Here is a 23,538-nt window from a genome sequence, read left to right as displayed (position 1 = left end):
CTTACCTACAGGCTAAATGGCAAGAGTATGAGTCCACGAATAGCCAACATATAGAAGACCCCGTACTGTTCTGGTCAACTGCAAAAGCAGTAATCAGAGGGAATGTAATATCGTATGTTAGTGGGAGAAACCGTAGAATAACTGCCAAAATAGTGGAACTGGAAAACAAATTGAGAGCACTAAAAAAGAGATATACAAGACAGCCCACACAGAGCACATATGAAACATTGATAGCCACTAGAGTGGCACTCAATAGTCTCATACATGAGAGAACAACTAGAGCACTCATGTACCAGAAATATAGATTTTTTAGATTTGGGGAAAAAACTGGGGGAATGATGGCACGCCTAGCTAAAAGAATGCGGAGACCTCACTACATATCAGTGGTGAAGGATGAGCATGGTACTCCCATTACAGATCTCACAGAGATTGCTAGGATTTTTAGGAATCATTTTGAAAAAACATATGCACCAGAGACCTCACAAAGATCAGAAGCAGAAATGAAGAAGTATATAGAAAAATCTGGCATGTTACACTTGTCGGAAGAAACGGCAGAGGCATTAAACGCACCAATCTCCATTAGGGAGATTCAGAGGGCCATCAAAGCATTAAAATACTCCTCAGCCCCTGGGCCAGACGGCTACACGGGAGAATTTTATAAGATCTTACAGAACCAGATTACTGGTCCCTTATTAGATTATTATACAACAGTAGTAGAAGAAAAGAAATTCCCTCAACACACCAACACAGCGCTGATTAGCCTTATACCCAAACCAGGGAAGGATCATATGCACCCGGGTTCTTACCGACCAATCTCATTGATCGATGTGGATATAAAGATTTTGTCCAAAATCTTATCGGAGAGATTGTCACCGATGATACCCCGGGTGATACATGGAGATCAGACGGGGTTCGTGAAGGGAAGGCAGTCTGTCATCAACGTTAGGAGACTAATAGCGGCATTACTACATGGGGGGGCCGGCCGTAACCCATATATGATTGTGAGTTTAGATGCAGAAAAGGCATTTGATAGGGTGGGCTGGCCTTTCCTGTTCACAACCTTGCGGAGGGTGGGACTGCATGGGTGGTATCTGGATGCTATACAGGCTATGTATTCCACGCCCCAGGCTCGAGTGTTAGTAAATGGAGTGCAGACAGATTCCTTTCCCATTGGCCGAGGGACCAGACAGGGCTGCCCCCTGTCTCCTGTGCTGTTCCTTTTAGTATTGGAGCCACTACTATGCATGATTCGAGCAGATGAGGATGTAGGGGGAGTGTGCCTGAATGATAGTAAACTTAAAGTGCTCGCATATGCGGATGACCTCCTTATCCTCTTAAGTAAACCACAGAGCTCCCTACCCAGGCTGCTACAAGTGATAGAGGAATATGGTACCCTTTCGGGGTACAAATTGAACCTCCTCAAATCCTTGGCAATGCCAATACAAGAGGAGACTCAATTGACATGGAGGGGGGCATTTCCACTAACATGGGCTAGAGAACAAATTACTTATCTAGGGGTGACCATTACTGTTGATCCTATGAAATTATATGAGAAAAATGTAACACCATTACTTATGGAAACAAAAAGATTGTTGGGTCTTTGGGGCGGGGTCCCCTTGGCGCTGGTGGGACGCATTTCACTATTTAACATGATGTTAGCGCCTCGTTGGCTGTATTTGTTTCAAATGCTACCACTGGCGCTGAGGAGAAAAGAAGAAAGAATATTACACAACGCCTTGCAAGGATTCTTATGGAGAGGACGGAAACCAAGATTGCCAATCACTAGTTTACAAAAACCCAAAGAACAAGGAGGTATGGGACTAGCCAATATTAAATATTTATCAGTAGCATGTGCCATGAGACACATACGAGATTGGATCGCAGAGACCAATGACTTTTCGGACAGAACAGTGGAGGGTGCTTTGATGCCATCTGCACATCTCAGTTGGCTATTGCACACAATGCCTGGAAGACGGGTTCAGGGCATAAGGAACAATCCAATGCTGCGGTCATCCAGAGCGGCCTGGAGATGGCTCTGCCGGAGGCATGGATTTTCTGCAGCGAGCACCCCATATCTGCCCCTCAACCACAATCCAGACTTTATAGCAGGTACCGAGTCGAGAGGGTTTCGGCACTGGACAATACAGGGGATAAAATATATAAGCCAATTGATAACAGAGGAAGGAACTATCAAACCCTTTACCGAACTTAGACAGTCATTTGGATTAAAGCACACTGACTGGCTTGCATACTTACAGATAAAACACTACATTACCTCCTTGGGGTGGTCTAATCTGACTGAGGATGTGCGGGATGTGTTGAGCGAAGCACTCACCCTAAACGCTAGCACTGCAGTGCCATTGCGCTTTCACCACAGATACCTTAAGGATACGACCGAAGAAATAAACTTCAAGAAACTCATAGATCAATGGACAGAGGATTTACAAATTACCATAACAGAGGATAGATTTCGTCAGCACTTCACATCCATTCAAAGGAGAGAGACATTTCCAAGATACTGGGAATTACAGTATAAGTTTGCCTTAAGACTTCACATATCGCCAAGGAGGGCATACAGAGCGAGGTTGGATACAAAAGGAGCCTGCCCTAAATGCGCGCAGGGCCTGGCCACCTTAGCACACATGTTTTGGCAGTGCCCAGACATCACCAGCTTTTGGACACAGATCATCCTAACCGCATCTCGGCTCTGGAAGAAACCTGTTCCAATTTCAGAGTTGATTCTATTTGAGGACTTTCAGCTGGAGGATAGACCCCCAGCAGGCTTGCTACAATTCTTACGCAAGTCAGTATTGATGGGGAAGAAAGTGATTCTATTGTATTGGAGAGAGGTGCATGGACCCTCGGTGTCAGTGTGGAGAACACACATGATAGACTTGGTACGATTGGAGAGATGTAGCTTGCAAAAGGCCTCATTTGCCGAGCAACGACAGTTTAAATATACGTGGCAGCGTTTTTTGATGACACTCCATCCAGTGGCACGCAAACGACTAACTTTCTCACCGGACTAGACTCATGATAAAGGTTATCAGAAATGGGAAGGGGGGGGGGGGAAGGGGAAGGGGAACTGGGTGGGGGGGAAATTGTTGTAAATGATGACATGAATCTGCAGTATTTGTATTTGTTTCTTTTCTGGTTCAATAAAATGTTTTAAATATAAATTGCAGATGACATTTTTCCACAACATGCTGTTTACTTTATTTACAGATTAGTCTACATGTTAGTCTTACTCCAAGCTTTAGTGTTTGCAGATATTTTCTTGCCTTGTAAAGTGACCTGTGTATGCGGTGGGAGAAAAGTCTATAAGCATGAGAAAATTGCAGGTCATCTTTTAAATTTCTTGAAGATTGCATAAGGAAAGTCCACAAATTTCACCCAGCTGAAATAAAGAAGACCACAGATACAGTGTCAAATTCACTGTAGCATTTTGGTATTCCAGTGTGGTTTTTCTTATTTTTTTCCTTTTTTTATTTTTTTTTTTTTAAATCATTTGTTTTCCTAATCATTGATTCATAACCTGAATTATTTTTGTAGATTTTCTAAACACTTGTTCCAATTAAGTATTACTCTTTGTATCCTAGAATCTTAACCTCTACACAGTGAAACATACCACATACCTCCTTTGTTGATTTTGATACTACAAATTGTATTCTCTTGTTACTATGTAAGCCGCATTGAGCCTGCGATGAGCGGGAAAGCGCGGGGTACAAATGTAATAAATAAATATCTGGTATGTTCTGACTTGACCCAAATTCCCTGTTGTACTTCAAAAATAGACATTTTCAATAACATAATATATTTGCCATCTAATTTTTTTTTTTTTTTTTTAGTATCAAGATGCACGAAAAGAGAAATGCCAAACAAAAGAATGATGAGAAGACCCCACAAGGTGCAGTGCCAGCATACCTGCTAGATCGAGAAGGGCAATCCCGAGCCAAAGTCCTCTCCAACATGATTAAACAGAAACGGAAGGAGAAAGCTGTAAGTAACATGAAAGAAATGCAATGAGACCAATTTTACACACAGCTGCACTCTTATCTGACTTTATCGCAGGCTGGGATTCTTCAGTGCTTGCACAGCATTCAAACCATGCAGTCTCCTACCCTAGAGCAGCATAATAACCCCATGGCTCTGACTACCACTGTGGCCAAGAGAGCTATGCTCCACCCCATCCCTGCAGCTACACCTGATTTCCTGAACTGGAGGTGGAAGCCAGGGCACCACTGGGAGCAAGAAATCTCTCTCTATGCCCACTTCCACTGCAATTATGCTACTTTAAGTTTAAGGTAAAAAAAGAAGGTGATTAGGAAGGCGTAGATGGAAGGGAAAGAGTAGAGATGCTATAAAGATTGAGGCGATCAAAGCTTAGGATTGAGAGAGAGACTGAGAAGCACATAAGCAGCATAGGCTGAGATGGGAGAGATCAGTATAAGTGAAGGCAGGCGACAGATAAAGAGAACATGAGATGATGGAACAATAAAAGGAAGATGTTAAGGGTTTGGGGAGGAAGACACAAAGATGTGAAAATGGAAGGGTTGAAAGACAGGACTGGATAAGAATGTTACAAATATTTGTTAGTAATGCAGCACCTTGGGTTATGAAACAGTCTGGGCTCAGGAAAGAGATGGAGGAAAAAAGACCAGGAAATTAGAAGCTGGACAAAGTACAGATTAGAAAAACAAGAAAAAAGTATTAAAACGGGATAAAGAAAACCAGAACTGCAATGTTGGTAGCCTCCATCTTGAGGGCTAGTCAGATGGTGTTGGTAGCGGCCTAGAGGCAACATGATTGGCCGCAGATGACTAAAGTTGTTGCAAAGAGGGAATATGTCTATCTTAAGACAAAACTTATAGTGATGCATAGAACCCATCTGCCTGCTTTTCAGAAGAAATGGGCACTTTATGAGCGCTGGAGAAAGACCATTGGACATATTGGTACCTAGATTTATGCATTCTTAGATAAGGACTGTTTAGGACTTGACAGTGAATGGGATTATGTCTCTCTGGTGCCATACCATATCAGTATAAAGTACTTTGAGATGGGGAGGATTGGGATTCGGGAAGGTTATGGGGGGGGGGGGGGGGTACTGGGGGGTTTTCTGAAATAAGTTTTGGAGGCACAGTGTTATCCTTTAGGATATTATGGTATTTTATATATGCTCTTTATTGCTTTGACACTTTGAGGGGGCATTTTGATGTGATGTCTAAATCCGATTTTGGACATTTTTTGGAAACTTCAAGAATCCAATAGCAAACATGGCCTTTTTCAAACCAGAAAAACATCCAACTTTTTGTTTGAAAATGGCCATTTGCTAGATGTTTTTGTGCTCAGTGCATCTATCTTTTAGGACCATTTTCTGGGGTGGGGGGGGGGGGGGGGGGACACCAAGGGATGTATGGGGGACCAGCATTCTTAGTTGACTGACTACACAGACGTCCCAAGCAGAGCAGTGGGGCACCCTAGGGAGCACTGCAGTGGACTTCACATAAAAGGTCCCAGATACACATCTCACAGTTACCCCCTTATATTGTATGAGGAGCCCTCCAAAACACACCTAAAACCTACTGTACCCAACTGTACACCACTGCAATAGCCTCCTGGTGTCACCTATATGTAGGTACAGTAGGTTTTTGGTAGCTTTTGGAGGGCTTACACTTTGCACCACAAGTGTACCAGTTAGTGGGATATGGGCCTGGATCTCCTCTGCAGTCCACTTCACTGACCACTAGGATACGCCAGGGACCTGCTTGCTTCTTTAATAGGACTAGCCATAACATGTGAAGCTGTCTTAGAGGCTGGTATGTACTATTTCTTTGACAGCTTTGAGGAATGGGAGGGGTTCAGTGACCACAGGAGGAGTAAGTGGTTTTATGTCTTAATCTCTCCAGTGGTCATTTAGGCCACCTTTTGGTTACTTAGTTGTGATTGAAACAGGTCTAGTCAATTTTGGTCCTAGATGTTTTCATTTTGTTCCGTTATTGCAGAAAAAGTCTTATCTTTTGGTGCCGCCCATGACCCTCCCATGCATAGGCGGTCGGTGGCCCAACTGTTTGGGGAGGCTAAAGGGGGCGGGGTTAGGGGTGGGGCCAGGGGGTGGAGCTTAAATCCATAATTGTCTGATAACACACACATAAAAAATAAATAAATAAAAATAAGTCACAATACCTTTTATTAAATTTAGATATTAGATATGTATCATATGTCAAAGAATAAAGTGGTTGCTCAAAGCATATTCTAACCACAATCACTCAACTGCAAAACACTATGCACAACTTTGTGCAAAAACACACTCAGAACCATAAATATTACACTGGCAGAACCTAATAAACCAATATAAATGATTAAAAAAAAAGAATTGTAAGAATTCTAATGGTACTTGTCAACATGCAGCATTTCCTTCATCCCCTTTGACCTATTTGGTTGTTCTCAAACCAGCTTCCAAATCCAGTAGGTGTTACAGGAATGTTTTTTCCAAACAGGGAAAATATTTAATTCCTTTTTGGTTTTCCAGCTCAGTCTGAACATGCCCTGAGCCATATTACCATGGCTAGTGAAATGAAATACCTTTCAAAAAAGATATGAAATCAACAGCAATATTTCTTATGTCATAAATTCTACTGAACCTATCTACAAATGGCTACCACTTGCTCCAAATAATATTGAAATTACTGCTCAAAGAAGGGTTCACATAGAGCCTTGTATAACATACTAGCCAAGTAAAAAAAAAATTAAATATTTTGTTATTTTTGTAAGTTTCATGCAGATCTCTTTGTTTAACTAAGTTATGTTTAAACAAAGAGATCTGCATGAAACTTACAAAAATAACAAAATATTTAATTTTTTTTTTTACTTCTTTCTTTTGTTTTAAAAAACCTTCAGTCAGTCAGCACAGCAGAACAGCACTTACCTCTCTGTCTCCTGAAATCCAAGCGGCCCCCCCTGGACCCGGGGCAAATTTCTAGAAGGAAGTGGGAGGGATCATCAGACAGAGAGTACTCTCTGTCTTTCTTCTTCTCCTACTACGTGTGCCGTCCCGCACGTTCCCGCCTATGCGGAACAGTACACCACGGGACGGGAGCGAGCCAGCGCGCGAAGAAGGCTGACGTGAGCCGAGGAGGACCTGGGCGAGCCCAGCCGAGAGCGGGGCGAAGAAAGAAAAAGAAGCCACTAGCCGCACGTCCGTCTTGTCTTCTGATTCGCAGTAAGGCAGCAGCACAGGACCAACCGGCGCGCTGGTGAGAGCCCGAGTGGGCGGAAGTTTGGAACTCAAGGGCCTGGGGCTGGGCGGGCTGAATTTAGAATGGTGCGTGTGTCCGTCCATGTGTGGGCATCGTCGTGGTTGCGCGCGTCGGCAGGTCTTAAAAAGACGATGCTGGGCCGAGCGGCGAGCCCCAGGGCGGAACTGGGGGCTGATGCCGATGCGGTGTGTGTCATGTCGGCGGCGTCGTGGTCCGAATCCGACCAGCTGAGCTGTCAATCAAAATCCGACGGACTTCTGGCTGGGGAGGCTTAGCCTTCCCAAGCCTCTTATACCGGGCGCCTATGCTCCCATGTCCCAAACACACCCCTTGAAATTTGGACAAACTGTGGAGCAAAATGTCTAAAATTGGGGTGTCAAAAATTACAACTTGGATGTTTTTGAGAGAAAAACATTATGACTTTCTTTTAGATGTTTTGAAAATGAGCCCCATTATGTGCTATAGTGAAGCTTTGTTCACTTTTGTATACAGAAATAATAATATATATATATATATATTTTTTTTTTTTTTAACCCAGCAGGTTACAATTTTATTTTAATTTTTACTTTTGATTGGAATTTTACATTTGAACTAAATTAATTTGGCTCAGTGCATGACATATAATTAGGGGTGAGCAATGATTAAAAACTTGAATTGCAATCAAGTGCGCAGTTATTTTAATCACGCTTAGTTTGGGCACATACTTTTTTCTTTTTTAAATGTTGACCCAAACATCATTTTCAACAAATGCTCAGCATGGCTGATTTTCCTTCACAACATGTTATTTAATTAGGGGTGGGCACCGAATACAGATTTTAATCAAAATTAATCATGGTATTAAAAATTTTAATCACATGATTAGTTGCACCTATGGGCTAGATGGCTTGGTACTAGTAAATTCCCACTGCAAGGAATATTTTTTAAACCTGCTTTATATAATGAAAAGTTGCATACACAAACTACCTCCTCCTCTGCTGTTAAACCTGTTACTCCTGACACCCATTTCTGTCCTCTCCTGCTGCTGAACCCCCCCCCCCCCCCCAAAAAAAAACATTTATTTTAACACTAGTGGAACCATGCCTGTTCCTCAACAATGAAATGGGCCCTAGGAAGGCTGTCATGTAAGCTTTTTTTTTTTTTCTCCCCTGCCCTCCCCTCCATGTCCAGTGATTCTCCTCTTCCCTGCCCTCCCATCCGTGTCCCGTGATTTTCTCCTCTACTGTCCTCCCATCCCATCCATGTCCATCAATTCTCCTCTGCCCTCCCCTTCCTCCCTCCCCTCGATGTCCCGCGATTCTCTCCTCCCCTCGATTTGTACCTGAACGTTCTTTGGCTGGCTGGCTTCCGTCCCGTTCGTAACATCCCTCGCCTCCAGCGTTCCCTTCCCTCTCACCGTTCCGCCCTCTGACGTCATTACGTCTTGACGCGAGGGCGGGACAGTGAGGGGGAATGGAACGCTGGAGGCTGGCTGATGTCAGGAGATGTTACGAACCCAAGCAGCCAGACATGGAACGTTGGAGGTGCAAATTATTATATAGGATTTTTCTGGCTCTTCATTGGGTCTCTGGCAGCTATTCCCACATGGTACTTGCAACTGATACTGATGCCTTCCCTCTGCTGCGTTATGCCAAGGTGATAGGATAGGCAGGAGGAGAGAAAGCAATGTTGGGCAACAGACAGAAGTTAAATATTTTGATTATGCTAAAAAAAAATTTAATCACAGGTAAAATTTAAAAAATTAATTGCATTAATAGTGCACTAAATGCCCACCCCTATACTAATCCAAACAAATTAATTTGTTTTATAACTTCAGTTTGGAATTCTCTTCCTGTTTCAGTCTGCTCTTTAAGGGACTGTTTAAGATTTAGAAAACAACTAAAAAAATTTCTATATAAGAACTATGTGGACTGATTTACATTTTTGATCGTGATGCAAAGTTTGTAATTCCCAGATTAGTGTTTTGGTTTTTTGTGATCTTGATCTACATGGAACTGTATAGGCTTTTATGGAATATAAAACCGATATGTATTGTAATAACTCTTTAAACTTGGCAGACAGTAGTATCTGTACAAAAATGAATTAACACAAGAGTGTACACGTACAGAAAGGCCACAGTAACAATACAAGGTCCATGGTTCCCAAAAACCCTCCCTCAGTCATCTTCCAGTTACTCCAGAAAAGAGCTGTCATATTCAAAGTGCCACCTCCTCCTTACACCCATCAAAGTTCAGACTATCGTCCAATAAGGATCCCAAATCTTATCATACACAGCTTTCTTCCCCCTTATTTTATTGGAAAGTGATTCCAAAATTGCAATATCTTGTAGCTTGGTCTTCTAGAATGCCACCTGAGGGTCTTCCTTGTAAAAAAAAAAAAAATATGAATGGACATGGAGAGAGAAGAAATGTCAAATGGACCGGAGACCCTGGCAAAAGAGAGAAAAACAGACAGACAAAATCATAAGTAAAAGGGCCCCTAAGAGTCCACAGTGAATTTTTCAATGTGAGAAAATCCAAATTATCACTGGAATCTAACTAAATATAAATTCACTAGTAAAAAAAGCCTGTTTCTGAAAGAAATGAAACGGGCGCTAGCAAGGTTGTCCTCTAATGGCAATTATGTTTTTAAGGGAACTGTTAGGAGAGAGTATGTGTCAGAGAATGAGTGAGTACATGTGAGAGAGAGAGAGAGAGACAGAATGTGTGTGTCTGTGTGAGTGAGAGAGTGTAGTGTGTGTCCCATGTGCAGCAATTATGCTCTCTCCCCTGCATTCATCCATGTGCAGCATCTCTCCCCTGCCCCCTCCATCCATCGTGGTGCAGCAATTCTCCTCTATCCCTTGGCTTCCCCCCTACATGTGCATCAACTCTGCATTCTCCCCTGGCCTCTCCTCCATCCACCCATATCCAGGGCCCCCCTCCCCCCTCTCTCTTTCTGTGTGCCCTCTGAGTTCCAGGACCCCCTCCCCTCCCTCCGAGTTCCATGCCTCCACGCCTCCCTCTCTCCCCTTCGAGTTCCAGGACGACCCCCCTCTCCTTCGACTTGTAGGGTGCCTCCTCCCTCTCTCCAAGGTCCACGCCCCCCTCCTCCGCCTTCCACGTCCCCGCGCCTCACTCCCTCTCTCTGCCCTGCAAGCATGACCTGTCTTCCGGCAGCCCCTCGCCGCCTTAAGTGCTGGCTGTATTTTAAAAATTCTTACCTTGGGGTGCGGTGTCCACAGTGAAGGCGAGCGGCGCTTCACACTGCCTTCACATGTGTCTCAGCTCTGCCTCTGGTCCCACCCTTCCAGAAAAAGGAAATGAGGGTGGGACCAGAGGCAGAGCTGAGACACATGTGAAGGCAGTGTGAAGTGCCGCTCGCCTTCACTGTGGATGCCGCACCCCAAGGTAAGAATTTTTAAAATACAGCCAGCACTTAGGAAGGCGAGGGGCTGCCGGAGCACAGGTCGTGCTTGGAGGGCAGAGAGAGGGAGGCGCGGGGGCTGGCAACTATATAGAGTTCCCTCGAGGGCGGGGTGATTACGAACCCTACGAACACTACATGGCTTCACTGCCACGGAGTCAGCTTCAGAACGTTGGAGGTGTGAATTATTATATTAGATAGTTGAGTTGTACACACTTCGATGTCAAAAACCAAGTCACGTTATGATAGTACTGCAATGTAAGAAAATACATCTGTCTGCTAATAAATACTAAGGAGTCCTTTTACTAAGTTGAACTAACAGATTTAGTGAGTGCTAAACGATAAGGTGCCCATTATATTCCTATGGACGTCTTATGTAGTGTGTTCTAATCTACTACTACTACTTATTTCTATAGCGCTACTAGACGTGTGCAATGCTGATAGTTAGCATGCGCTAAACCTGTTAGCACACCTTAGTAAAAGGACCCCAAAAATAATTACTTTCAAGAAGCCAACTTTATCTTTCTTTAAAAAAAAATTCAGAATTAAGGTGGTAGTTTGCGGTATTTAACCCCTGCATTGAAGTGGGCAGGGTAATATTTTGTAAAAACTCGTATTCTGTTTGGGCCTTCTAATTGGCTTAGGAGGATTTACCAAGGAATACTCAATAATTTTCAGTATGAAGATCTTTGAGGCAACTAGAGAACTTTGGCACTGTAGTAAAACTTGCACCTCCTTCCTCCTTTTCAGGTGCCAATAACTTGGTTCTGTTACCTAATTGTGCTGTTTACCAAAATGATTTTTTTTCCCCCTCTAGGGTAAATGGGAAGTTCCTTTGCCAAAAGTCCGTGCACAAGGTGAAACAGAAGTTTTAAAAGTTATACGAACAGGGAAAAGGAAAAAGAAAGCCTGGAAGAGAATGGTCACCAAAGTATGCTTTGTTGGGGAAGGTTTTACTCGCAAGCCTCCTAAATATGAAAGATTCATTAGACCCATGGTAAGCAACTTTCTCTGCCTCTGGCTTATTTTAGCAACTTGTTGCACTTGTTCAGACAGCCACAATTACATGTAGACTAATAGACTTCAGACTGCAATTCTTGTGGCTCTGAGAGCCAGTTCCATTTGAAAATTGTACTTTATGAAACAGGACACTAAGGGCCCTGTTTACTAAGCCACGTTGTAGGCGCACTAACGATAGACACCCATGGGAATATAATGGGTGTCTCTATCATTAGCGCACGCTAAAAATTAGCGCACTTACAGCACGGCTTAGTAAATGGGGCCCTGAGTTTGGTTGCAGATGGGGCTGGTGTTAGGGGTTGCAAACAGGGCAGTTGCCTTGGGCCTCCATGCTACGAAAGAACCCAAGCCTGCCAAACTCTGAAGCCTGCTGGTGGCCTTTTGGTCCTCCTTTTACATTTCTGCCCAGGGCGCAAGCATGTTTAACACCAGCCCTGGTTGCAGACTTCTTTTTGGGTGGCTGGTCCAGAGAAGAGGGCATGCTGAGTTTGATTTTTGGAGTAGTTGTTCTTGGCTTTTTAACATAGAATAAATGCAGCACTGCCCCCTCCAATTAAAGTGTCAGTCCAACAAAAGTCACTGTGCTGATTTGACCATGTAGGAGAGGGGAACAGATCAATTGAAGCTATGAGTGCTGGCTTCATTGTCACCTTTCTTTACTCTGTCTGTACCACCTGGGTTACTGTGTCTTTACGTTTCTGGATAAGGAAGTTCCCAGAGGTAAAACCAGAAACCCAGGTGAAGAGTCAGGATTGAGCCTTGCAAAGATGAGTGAACCCTATTGTTGGAAATCATGGATTTTGGTTTTGAGCAGACTAGTTTTCCTTGCTTGTTAAAAAGTAAAATTTTTGCACCACCCTAAGAATTATGTAAGGAACAGTATATTAATATTCACACTTCATCTGTCCTTTCCTCATATGTCATTTGTTGTACAGGCTCACCTACACCTGCTTTTTTTTCTTCAGAACCAGCAACTAGTTGTATATAAAAGTTTTCAGCTGTCAAGATCCTGGCTTAAACAACCTATCTACTGATTTTATACCATGCCCTCGTCCTTCAAAAATACTCAATTTAAATAAAAACTGAATATGATAACAGTGAAATATGGTAGCCTATTCCAAAGCTTGTAACAAAACTCTCTTCTCATCCTTTAATCAATTTTATTGTTTCTGTAATAGGGCTTGCGTTTCAAGAAAGCTCATGTAACTCACCCAGAACTGAAAGCCACCTTCTGTCTACCCATCCTTGGGGTCAAGAAGAACCCCTCTTCTCCTCTGTATACTACCTTGGGTGTAATCACCAAAGGCACAGTGATTGAGGTGAATGTAAGCGAGCTCGGCCTTGTGACACAAGGAGGCAAAGTTATCTGGGGTAAGTGCGCCTGCGCAGAAACATCCCATAGTGATATAACACTTGGCCTTACCAAAGGAAGGGGGCTTAAGGGTCCTAGAAGTTTGCATCTTTAAATGTTTCTTAGCCTTGTCATCTCTACTCAGATACTTTTTAAATCTTAATACAAATTATTGAATCAGCAATTACAAATCCAGAAAGACAAAATTAGAGAAAAAGGAAGGGCAAGTTCCTTATCAAGCAGATGAAGCCATTACGTATGGGTTGTGTCCATCAACCAGCAGGGAGAGATAGCGAGCACTCAACTTTTCACAGTGCCTCATGGCCAGCCAGCTCCACTGCCTCTTCAGTATTCTCTATCTCCCCAAGCAGGGTGGCTGCAGCTTCTTCGAACTCCATCAAAAATCTGCCTGGGGGTGGCTCCTGGCTTGCCAGTTGTTAGCCGGGGTGTTAGAGGCTATAGCAGCTTCACTTTGAAGGCACATAGGTTAGCCCTGTCCCTGCCTTACCCATGCCCCCGTGGATGTGGACATATTAGCTTGCTTTTCCCTGTCCTTTCCCACTCAGTGGATGCAGGCACATTGGTTCGCCTTTCCCACTCATCTGAGCCTCCGGAGTTCTTATTACCTCTGCTTTCCTCACAGCGTTAGAAAAAAAAAAATGGAACAGAGGTTTTCCTTTGATTCTTCTATGGGACCGGAGCTGTGATATCGATCCGGTGAAGTAAGAGTGTTTTCTAACTCCTCCGGGGTGGGCCCGCGATCGGGGCGTTTTTGGCGCAAAACCGCCATTTTGAATTTTCCTGCCGTTTTTGGCGATGGCTGCAGAGAATGTAAAGCGCTGTTCCCGGTGTGGCAAGCGTAAATCAGCAGCGGGGCTCTGTAACTCGTGCTGTACAGGTGTAAGAGCCGGCCCGAGCATGGCGAGCGATGATTCTTCCCGCTCAGAGCTGGCAGCGGATGCCATTTTGAATTCTCCGCATGGCGCGGCCTCCGTAGAGACGGAGAGCCCTGAGCCCGGGGGGGGGGGGGGGGGAACCTCGAATTGAGGCTATTCAGGGAGCGGCTAGCCCCGGACGGGATCTGGGTGCCCAGGGCGAGTTTTTCTCCCATGATTTTGTGTTAATTTTGCATAAAGCATACATGCTGAAAAGAGCTCTCCCTCAAGGGTCGTCTGAGGCCCCTTCTATTGTTCCCCCCTGTGGATTCTGGCCTGGGACTGCCCGCTGAGTGGAGGAGTGGCCTAGTGGTTAGGGTGGTGGACTTTGGTCCCGAGGAACTGAGTTTGATTCCCACTTCAGGCACAGGCAGCTCCTTGTGACTCTGGGCAAGTCACTTAACCCTCCATTGCCTGTCGCATTGAGCCTGCCATGAGTGGGAAAGCGCGGGATACAAAAGTAACAAAAAATAAAAATAATTTTCCCTGATAATTGGCATAAAGAAAAGCTGTCGGGCTGTGAGGATTCAGAGAGTTGTGGCAGGCCTTCGTGGTCTGAGGAGCCAGAGTCAGGTGCAGAATTACCACAGGATCTGAATGATCCCTCCGCAGTGAGGATTTTCCACCGTGATGAGCTGCCAGCGCTTATTTCAGATGCCCTACAGGTCCTTTCTATTGAAGAGCCTGACAGTGGCACGGCCTCCTCTGTGAATCCTAGGATGGCTAGTACCAAAAAGCCTGCTCGAGCCTTTCCTTTGCATGACTCCATCCAAGAGCTTATTTCCGCTCAGTGGGCTGACCCCGAGGGACCTTTGAAAGTTTCCAGGGCTATGGGGCAATTATACCCTCTGCGTGAGGAGCATTTGGCTCGCTTTGCAATGCCTAAAGTAGATGCCCTAGTCACTGCAGTAACGAAGAGAACTACCCTCCCTGTGGAAGGAGGAGTTGCCCTGAAGGATATACAAGACCGTAGGCTGGAAGCAGCACTTAAACGGTCCTTTGAAATTGCAGGTCTTACTGTTCGGGCATCTGCATGCAGTTGTTATGCTGCTAGAGCCTGCCTGGCGTGGTTGCAACAGGCAGTGGAACAGCCCGGAGATGGAGCGGAGCCCTTCTCGGATGTGGCTCCGCGGCTGGACTCGGCCTTGTCCTTTTTGGCTGATGCCCTTTATGATATTGTCAGAGCTTCGGCTAAACAAATGGCAGTAGCAGTGGCGGCTCGCCATCTTATTTGGCTACGGCATTGGGCAGCGGACATGGCCTCTAAGCAAAGGTTGGTGAAGTTGCTCTTTCAAGGCCTTCTCCTATTTGGTGAGGAGTTGGAAAAAAAAATTGTTAAAGGCCTGGGAGATCCTAAACCCCAGCGCTTGCCCGAAGATAGGCCAAGGCCTTCCTCCAAGGGCCAGGCGGTCCACTCCTCTTATAGACCTCGCTTCCGTGAAGCTAGAAGGTACCGCCCAGGGCGTTCTGCTGGGTTCACTTCTTGTGCCCATTTTTCAGCAGAGGAACTCCTTTCGCTCGGACAAGCGTTTCAGCCACCGGCTCTAGGTCTGGAGTTCAGGGGCAACCCTCTCAATGATGGTGCGCCGGCCCCCTCCTCACTTCCTGTCATCGGAGGACGTCTTTCCCTCTTGGCCGAGGAGTGGGCCAGTATTTCCTCAGATCAGTGGGTTCTGGACCTGATCAGAGATGGCTACAGAATAGAATTCTACGCCCCAGTAAGAGATGTGTTTGTGGAGTCCCGATGCGGTTCTGCCGCCAAACGGGCGGCGGTAGAGGAGACTTTGCAAGGTCTGATTCAGTTAGGGGCTGTGTCCCCGGTACCTTCTGCCGAACACGGCTACGGCCGATACTCCATCTACTTTGTGGTGCTGCGAAAAGGTGGGTCTTTTCGCCCTATTCTGGACTTAAAAGAATTAAACAAGTCCCTGAGTGTGTGGCATTTCCACATGGAAACTCTACGCTCCGTCATTGCTGCGGTACAGCCAGGAGAGTTTCTCACGTCTCTAGACCTGAAAGAAGCTTACTTGCACATACCAATTTGGCCCCCGCACCAGAAGTTTCTGAGGTGTGCGGTGTTGGGAAAACATTTCCAGTTCCGGGCCTTGCCTTTTGGCCTCGCCACAGCTCCCCCGAACCTTTTCGAAGGTAATGGTGGTAGTAGCTGCTTTGCTCAGGCGAGAAGGTATCAGGGTTCACCCGTACCTAGACGAGTGGCTCATCAGAGCAGACTCTGTAATAGAGAGCTATCAAGCTACAGCCAGAGTGGTCTCAGTACTTAAATCTCTAGGCTGGGTCGTCAATATGGCCAAAAGTCACCTGACCCCCTCGCAATCTCTAGAATATTTAGGGGCCAGGTTCGACACAGACTCGGGCTATGTATACCTACCCGAGCTAAGGCGGTGCAAGCTTCAGAATCAGGTCCGTCTGCTCCTGAGGATGCCCCGCCCGCGAGCTTGGGACATTGTCCAGCTGCTGGGATCCATGACAGCCACATTGGAAGTGGTGCCCTGGGCGAGAGTGCACCTGAGACCTCTACAGTATTCCCTACTTCAAAGATGGTCTCCAGTTTCTCAGGATTATCAATGCAGACTTTCTTGGCTCCCTGCAGCCTGACTCAGCATGGAGTGGTGGCTCTCAGCATGCTGCGGCGAGGAATGCTGCTGGCGCTCCCCGATTGGTGTCTAGTAGTGACAGATGCCAGCCTGAAGGGCTGGGGTGCACATTGCAAGGGGAAGCGTGCCTAGGGTCTATGGACACCCGAGGTGTCGGAGTGGTCCATCAACCGCCTGGAGTTGAAAGCGATGTTTCAGGCGCTTCTGGCCTTTCAAGTGACCCTGGAAGGATTGGCTGTCAGAGTGATGTCGGACAACACGACAGCAGTGGCCTACATAAATCGACAAGGCGGCACTCGGTGCAGAGCACTGGCTGCGCAGGCCAAACAGATTTGCCACTGGGCCGAGCTGCATCTTCAGTTTCTGTCGGCAGCTCACATTGCAGGTCAGAGCAACGTGCAAGCCGATTATCTAAGCAGGCATCAGATCGATCCAGCAGAATGGGAACTAGCAGACAAAGTATTCCTGCAGATATGTGCCAAATGGGGCAAGCCCGTGATGGATCTTATGGCGACAAGTTCAAATGCCAAAGTCCCGTGCTTCTTCAGCAGACGGAGAGATCCTCGCTCGGCAGGGTTGGATGCCTTGACTCAGCCCTGGCCTCCGGGCCTACTATATGTGTTCCCTCCGTGGCCCTTGATAGGGCGTGTGCTCCTGCGGATTCGGCTGCACCCAGGAGAAGTGGTCCTCATCGCCCCGGATTGGCCCAGGAGGTCTTGGTATGCGGACCTCCGACAGATGCTAGTGGAGGCTCCCCTTCCTTTACCTCTGGTACCGAACCTGTTGTCACAGGGCCCGGTAGCCATGGAGGACGCCTGTCGCTTTGGTCTTATGGCATGGCGATTGAGAGGGTGCAATTGAGGGACAAAGGCTAATCAAACACAGTCATTTCCACTCTCCTGCAGGCCCGCAAGCGTTCCACTTCTGTGGCTTATGCCCCGCCCGCGAGCTTGGGGCATTGTCCAGTTGCTGGGATCCATGACAGCCATATTGGAAGTGGTGCCCTGGGCGAGAGTGCACCTGAGACCTCTACATTGTCCAGCTGCTGGGATCCATGACAGCCACATTGGAAGTGGTGCCCATGGCGATTGAGAGGGCGCAATTGAGGGACAAAAGCTATTCACACACAGTCATTTCCACTCTCCTGCAGGCCCGCAAGCGTTCCACTTCCGTGGCTTATGCCAGGATTTGGCGCCAGTTTGAGTCTTGGTGTGCTTCAAAAGCGATCACACCCATGCGGGCTCCTGTCTCGCCGATTCTGGACTTCTTGCAGGATGGTGTACAAATAGGCTTGGCCTATAATTCCCTGCGGGTGCAAGTGGCAGCGTTGGCCTCCCTTTGTGGTAAGGTTGAAGGCGTGTCTTTAGCTGCTCATCCAGATGTGGCACGGTTTCTTAGTGGGGTGCTTTGGCTCCGGCCTTCTGTGCGAGCACCCTGTCCAGCTTGGAACCTGGGGCTAGTTTTGAAGGCCCTGCAGGCTTCTCCTTTTGAGCCGCTTCGGCGAGCATCGGAGAAAGATTTGACACTAAAGGCCGTTTTTCTTGTGGCCATTACTTCGGCGAGACGGGTGTCAGAGCTCCAGGAGCTGTCCTGTAGAGACCCATTTCTGCAATGCTCAGAGTTCGGGGTCACGGTTCGGACCGTGCCTTCCTTCATGCCTAAGGTGGTTTCAGCATTTCACCTAAACCAGCCTATTTTCTTGCCCTCCTTTGATAAGGAGGAGTTTCCAGAATCTTTTGGGCAGTTGCACCTGTTGGATGTGCGCAGGACTCTGCTGCAGTATCTGCGAGTTACTATCTCTTTCAGGATCTATGATCATCTGTTTGTTTTGCTATCAGGTCCTCGCAGAGGGTCTCCAGCGTCTAAAGCCACTATTGCCCGCTGGCTCAAAGAAACTATCTTTTCAGCTTATCTGCTTGCCGGCCGGTTTCCGCCTGTAGCCTTTAAGGCGCATTCTACCAGAGCGATTTCTTCCTCTTGGGCTGAAACTGGAGCACTCTCTCGTCAAGAGATATGCAGTGCAGCAACATGGGCTTCTAAGCTCTCTTTTGCCCGACATTACAGGCTGGATGTGGCTGCTAGGAGGGATGCGCGTTTTGGAGCACAAGTGCTAGCGCGTGGTGTGATCTGTTCCCACCCTATATAGGGATTGCTTTGTTACATCCCATACGTAATGGCTTCATCTGCTTGATGACAAGGAAGGGAAAATTAGGTTCTTACCTTGGTAATTTTCTTTCCTTTAGTCATAGCAGATGAAGCCATGAGCCCTCCCTGTATGATTGTCTGTACCTGTTTCAGGTTCTGTTCTTGTTTCCTGAAGTTCCTTCCTTGGAAGAAAGTTGGAAAACAGTCTTCAGGATTCATGTTCACTTATAGGAGGATGAGTTTATTCCCTCCAGGAGGTTGCGTGTATCCCCTCCAGTTATACAATAAGGAGGACGAGTTTATTCCCTCCAGGAGGATGTGTTCATTCCCTCCTTTTGAGTTCATGCCCTTGTCAAGGGGCCATTGTTCGCTGTGAGGAAAGTTCATGTTATTCCCATTGCGGTTTGCCATACTGCTTTGGAAGCTTCAAATACTGAAGAGGCAGTGGAGCTAGTTGGCCATGAGGCACTGTGAAAAGTTGAGTGCTCTCTATCTCCCCCTGCTGGTTGATGGACACAACCCATACGTAATGGCTTCATCTGCTATGACTAAAGGAAAGAAAATTACCAAGGTAAGAACCTAATTTTCCCTTCTACATTAGTTATCCAAAATGATCAAACACACAAAACTCCATTAGTAATCTTAGCAGAAAATTACACAGCTACACTTAAAACCTTCAAGATTTTAACATTCCAAATGTGAACCTAATGACAAATCCTTAACTTGAGTCTGTAAAAAGTTTAAGTTGATCCAGTTCAAAGGCATTAGATGAATACGTAATGTGTTATGGATAATTTAAGGAAAAAGTATTACCAATCACTAGCAGCTGGGGTCTCAGTATAAGTTGTCAAAGCAGAAACAGGGAAAATTCTTACTGTCTGACCCCCCAAAATTATCTCTGTTAAGAAAAACAATTATTTCTAAAAAAAAAAAAAAAAAACCAGGGTCCACTTGTTCTGTTGCATTGTCATTATTAAGAGATTTGTGGATTGGATCCAGTTAATAAAGGTAAAGGAGAGGCTAGATATCTGTAGATCACAGCAATCAAAGAACAGAATGGATCTTGGTCAATGTTCAGTAGAGAGATGTGGTAGCCTTGTTCTTCAAGGACAAGCAGGCTGCTTGTTCTCACATGTGGGTCGACGTCCGTGGCGGTCCAGGAATCTATTTTGCAAGCAAAATAATATCCAGAGAGTTCTGTCGCGCGAGCAATGTGAACTGCACATGCATGAACAACTTTCTACCCGCCGCACGAGCATGCCTCCTTTCTGCGCGGTGAGGTGCGGTTTGTTTTACGCGTCGCTCCTCTCTCAGGCCCAGGAAGAACTTCTCTGTGAGATTCGATTCTTACCTCTTTCTTTTGTTTTCTTTTAAATATTAAAAAAAAAAAAAAAAAACTAAAGTAGTTTCCCATACTATTTTTACTTTTTTTCCTGTTAAAGTTTCCTTTCTTTTTCGACGCAGCTGGCCTTTTCCCCTTTTTTGTGCTTTTTCTTTTTTGGCACAATCGCGTTGTTTGATTTCACCGAAGCTGTTTTTTCTTCCATGTCATCGAAGACACCCAGCAGCTTCAAATGTTGTACTCTGTGCAACCGGACCATCTCAGGTACATGACCAAAACCGAGCTTCTCATTTTTCCCCCCAAAACCACCTCCCCACTCCTCCCGTTTTCTCTTTCTGTTGATGGCTCTCTCATTCTCCCTGTCTCCTCAGCTCGAAACCTTGGGGTTATCTTTGACTCTTCTCTCTCCTTCTCTGCTCATATCCAGCAGACCGCCAAGACCTGTCGTTTCTTTCTTTACAACATCCGTAGAATCCACCCCTTTCTTTCTGAGCACTCTACCAAAACCCTTATCCACACCCTTGTCACCTCTCGTTTAGACTACTGCAATCTGCTTCTTGCTAGCCTCCCACTTAGTCACCTCTGTCCTCTCCAATCGGTTCAGAACTCTGCTGCCCGTCTCGTCTTCCGCCAGGGTCACTTTACTCATACTACCCCTCTCCTCAAGTCACTTCACTGGCTCCCTATCCGTTTTCGCATCCTGTTCAAACTTCTTCTACTAACCTATAAATGTGCTTACTCTGCTGCTCCCCAGTATCTCTCCACACTCGTCCTTCCCTACACCCCTTCCCGTGCACTCCGCTCCATGGATAAATCCTTATCTGTTCCCTTCTCCACTACTGCCAACTCCAGACTTCGCGCCTTCTTTCTCGCTGCACCCTACGCCTGGAATAAACTTCCTGAGCCCCTACATCTTGCCCCATCCTTGGCCACCTTTAAAGACTGAAAGCCCACCTATTTAACATTGCTTTTGACTCGTAACCACTCGCATCCACCTACCCTCCTCTCCTCCTTCCTGTACACATTAATTGATTTGATTTGCTTACTTTTTTTTTTGTCTATTAGATTGTAAGCTCTTTGAGCAGGGACTGTCTTTCTTCTATGTTTGTGCAGCGCTGCGTACGCCTTGCAGCGCTATAGAAATGCTAAATAGTAGTAGTAGTACGGATACCCACGCCTAGTGCATCCAGTGCCTTGGGCCCGACCATAGCCCAGCCGCTTGTAGTCTGTGTCTTCGTATGAAGAAACGGACCCAAGCGTCTCGAAACCCACCGTGAGAAGCTTTTTGGGGCTCAGTTCGGACCATCAACATCGATACCGAGGTCGTCGACATCGACAGGAGCATTGACGTCGAGGAGAGAGGTAATGGCTGCTGAGAGACCAACGCGCGCTGGGAGCAGTGGAGTGGGTCTCTACCTGTCTCGAGGCCTCCTGTTATGCAGGCCCCCCGGACCCGGCCCCGAGGAGACATGAGGATTCCAAGTCCTCATCGGTACCTAGGAGTCTCGATGACGGGCGTCGAGCGAAGACTAAGAAGCATCGTCATCGATCTCCTTCGACGCACTGTACCGGGAGCTCCGGGGTGTCAAGACAGTCGGCACCCGAGAAGCATTGGCGCCAAGAGGACCGCTCCCCCTCGGTACAGGAGATGCCGGTGCGTTAGTCTCTTGGCAGCCCGTTACCTACTCCCGAGCCTCCACGGATTCTGGCACCACCTGTTCCACCAGCCCCGCAGCCTTTTCCGATGGCGGCTCATGACAAGCGTATCCGGGCCTTGTTTCCAGAACTTCTGGAAAGCTTACTGCGACAATCAGCTTTGGTATCGGGGGTGCTTGCGTCTTCTGTGCCACCTGATGTAGTGGTGTCTGGCCCTTCTCCTGTGGTGAGGTCACCGGTGCTGCCTGCGGCGTCGGCTGCAACCCAGGTCGACTCCCCTTCGACGTCGGTGGAGGGAGCTTTGCCGCAGTCGGATTGGGCGTGGACTTCTCAACATCGCCACAGAGGACATAGTTCCTCGGCGTCGAGGCAGGTCCAGTGTCAGAGTACCTTGACACAGGTTGTGTCTGAAACTGAGCAGGAGCACTTGTGGGAATCAGAGGAAGATCCTAGGTACTTCTCTTCCGATGAGTCCTTTGGGATTCCCTCTGACCCTTCTCCTCCACTGGAAAGAAGACTATCTCCACCAGAGAGTATGTCTTTTTCCTCTTTTGTCCGGGAAATGGCTACAGCTATTCCCTTCCCTATGGAGGTTGAGGATGAACCCAGGTCTGACATGCTGGAAATCCTGGATTATTATTCTCCACCTAGAGGCTGTGACAGTCCCTCTGCATAAGGTACTGAAGGAAGTCCTTATGAGAAACTGGTCCGCCCCTTTGTCTGGCCCTGTGGTTCCCAAGAAAGCTGAATCCCAATACCGGATCCATGGTGAACCTGGATTGATGAGGTCCCAATTACCCCACAATTCCATGGTGGTGGATTCCGCTCTCAAGAGAGCTAGGAGTACTAGAGACTATGCTTCGGCGCCCCCAGGCAGAGAAGCTAGGACTCTTGACTCTTTTGGGAGAAAGATGTATCAGGCCGCATACACTTGCGGGACTCGATAAATCAACTGTCCAGCTTGGTTGATGCACTCCCTAAGGAGTTGGCCGAGCCTTTTCGCCAGGTGGTCAGCAAGTTCCTGGCCATGGGTACTTTTGACACTTTTGACGTGACATCCAGGATCGCTGCTCAAAGTATAGTGATGCGCAGACTCTCATGGCTGCGTGTCTCTGACCTGGATCATTCTGTCCAGCAGTGGATGGCAGATGTTCCTTGCTGGGGGGACAATCTTTTTGGAGAGAAAGTAGAGGATCTCATTAATCAGATTAAGAAGCATAATGATGCTATGGATTCTCTCTCCCACCGGGCGCCTTGTGCTACAGCCTCCTCATCTAGGAGGATTTTTGAAGGGAAGAGAAGTGCTCCCTATTCCTACTCTAGGTGTAGGTACACTCCTGCTTCTCGGAAGCCTGCCCAGGCTCAGCCCCAGCGCGTTCGTTCTTGGCAACAGCGTGTGACTAAGGCCCACTCTGCTCCCCAGCAAAAGCAAGGGACGGGCTTTTGACTGGCTCCAGTTCAGCATAGCCTCAGTAAAAGTGTCTGTACCGGACGACTTGCCGGTAGTGGGGAGGTTGATGTTTTTTCACCAAAGGTGGCCTCTCATAACCTCCGACCTGTGGGTTCTTCAAATAGTCCGGTTAGGATACACCCTCTATCTGGAATCCAAACCTCCAAATTGCCCACCAGGAGCTCATTCTTACAGCTCCCAGCACAAGCAGGTACTTGCAGAGGAACTCTCTGCCCTTCTAAAGGCCAGTGCGGTCGAACCCGTTCCACCACGGGAAGAAGGGCTGAGATACTTCCTTTTGAAAAGAAAACAAGGGGGATGTGTCCCATCCTAGACCTAGGGGCCTGAACAATTATCTGTTAAGAG

General features: G+C 46.8%; 1 protein-coding gene across 2 annotated transcripts in view; it reads left to right on the top strand.

Annotated features, from left to right (window-relative positions):
* The window catches only part of NSA2 (NSA2 ribosome biogenesis factor), a 53,482-nt gene that overhangs the window by 17,048 nt on the left and 12,896 nt on the right, over positions 1-23,538 (top strand). For both annotated transcript variants that reach the window (XR_003940994.1, XM_030193278.1), the window contains exons 3-5: positions 3,849-3,999; positions 11,476-11,655; positions 12,857-13,049. Coding sequence is in view for 1 of the 2 variants with exons in the window: in XM_030193278.1 (XP_030049138.1) it covers positions 3,849-3,999; positions 11,476-11,655; positions 12,857-13,049 (524 nt within the window). In the remaining variant the exon portion in view is untranslated. The remainder of the gene's footprint in view (positions 1-3,848; positions 4,000-11,475; positions 11,656-12,856; positions 13,050-23,538) is intronic.

This window comes from Microcaecilia unicolor, chromosome 2 (genome assembly GCF_901765095.1).
Source record: "Microcaecilia unicolor chromosome 2, aMicUni1.1, whole genome shotgun sequence".
Classification (NCBI taxonomy): domain Eukaryota; kingdom Metazoa; phylum Chordata; class Amphibia; order Gymnophiona; family Siphonopidae; genus Microcaecilia; species Microcaecilia unicolor.
The sequence above is the reverse complement of the archived record's forward strand: the minus strand, read 5'-3'. Positions and strand labels throughout refer to the sequence as shown.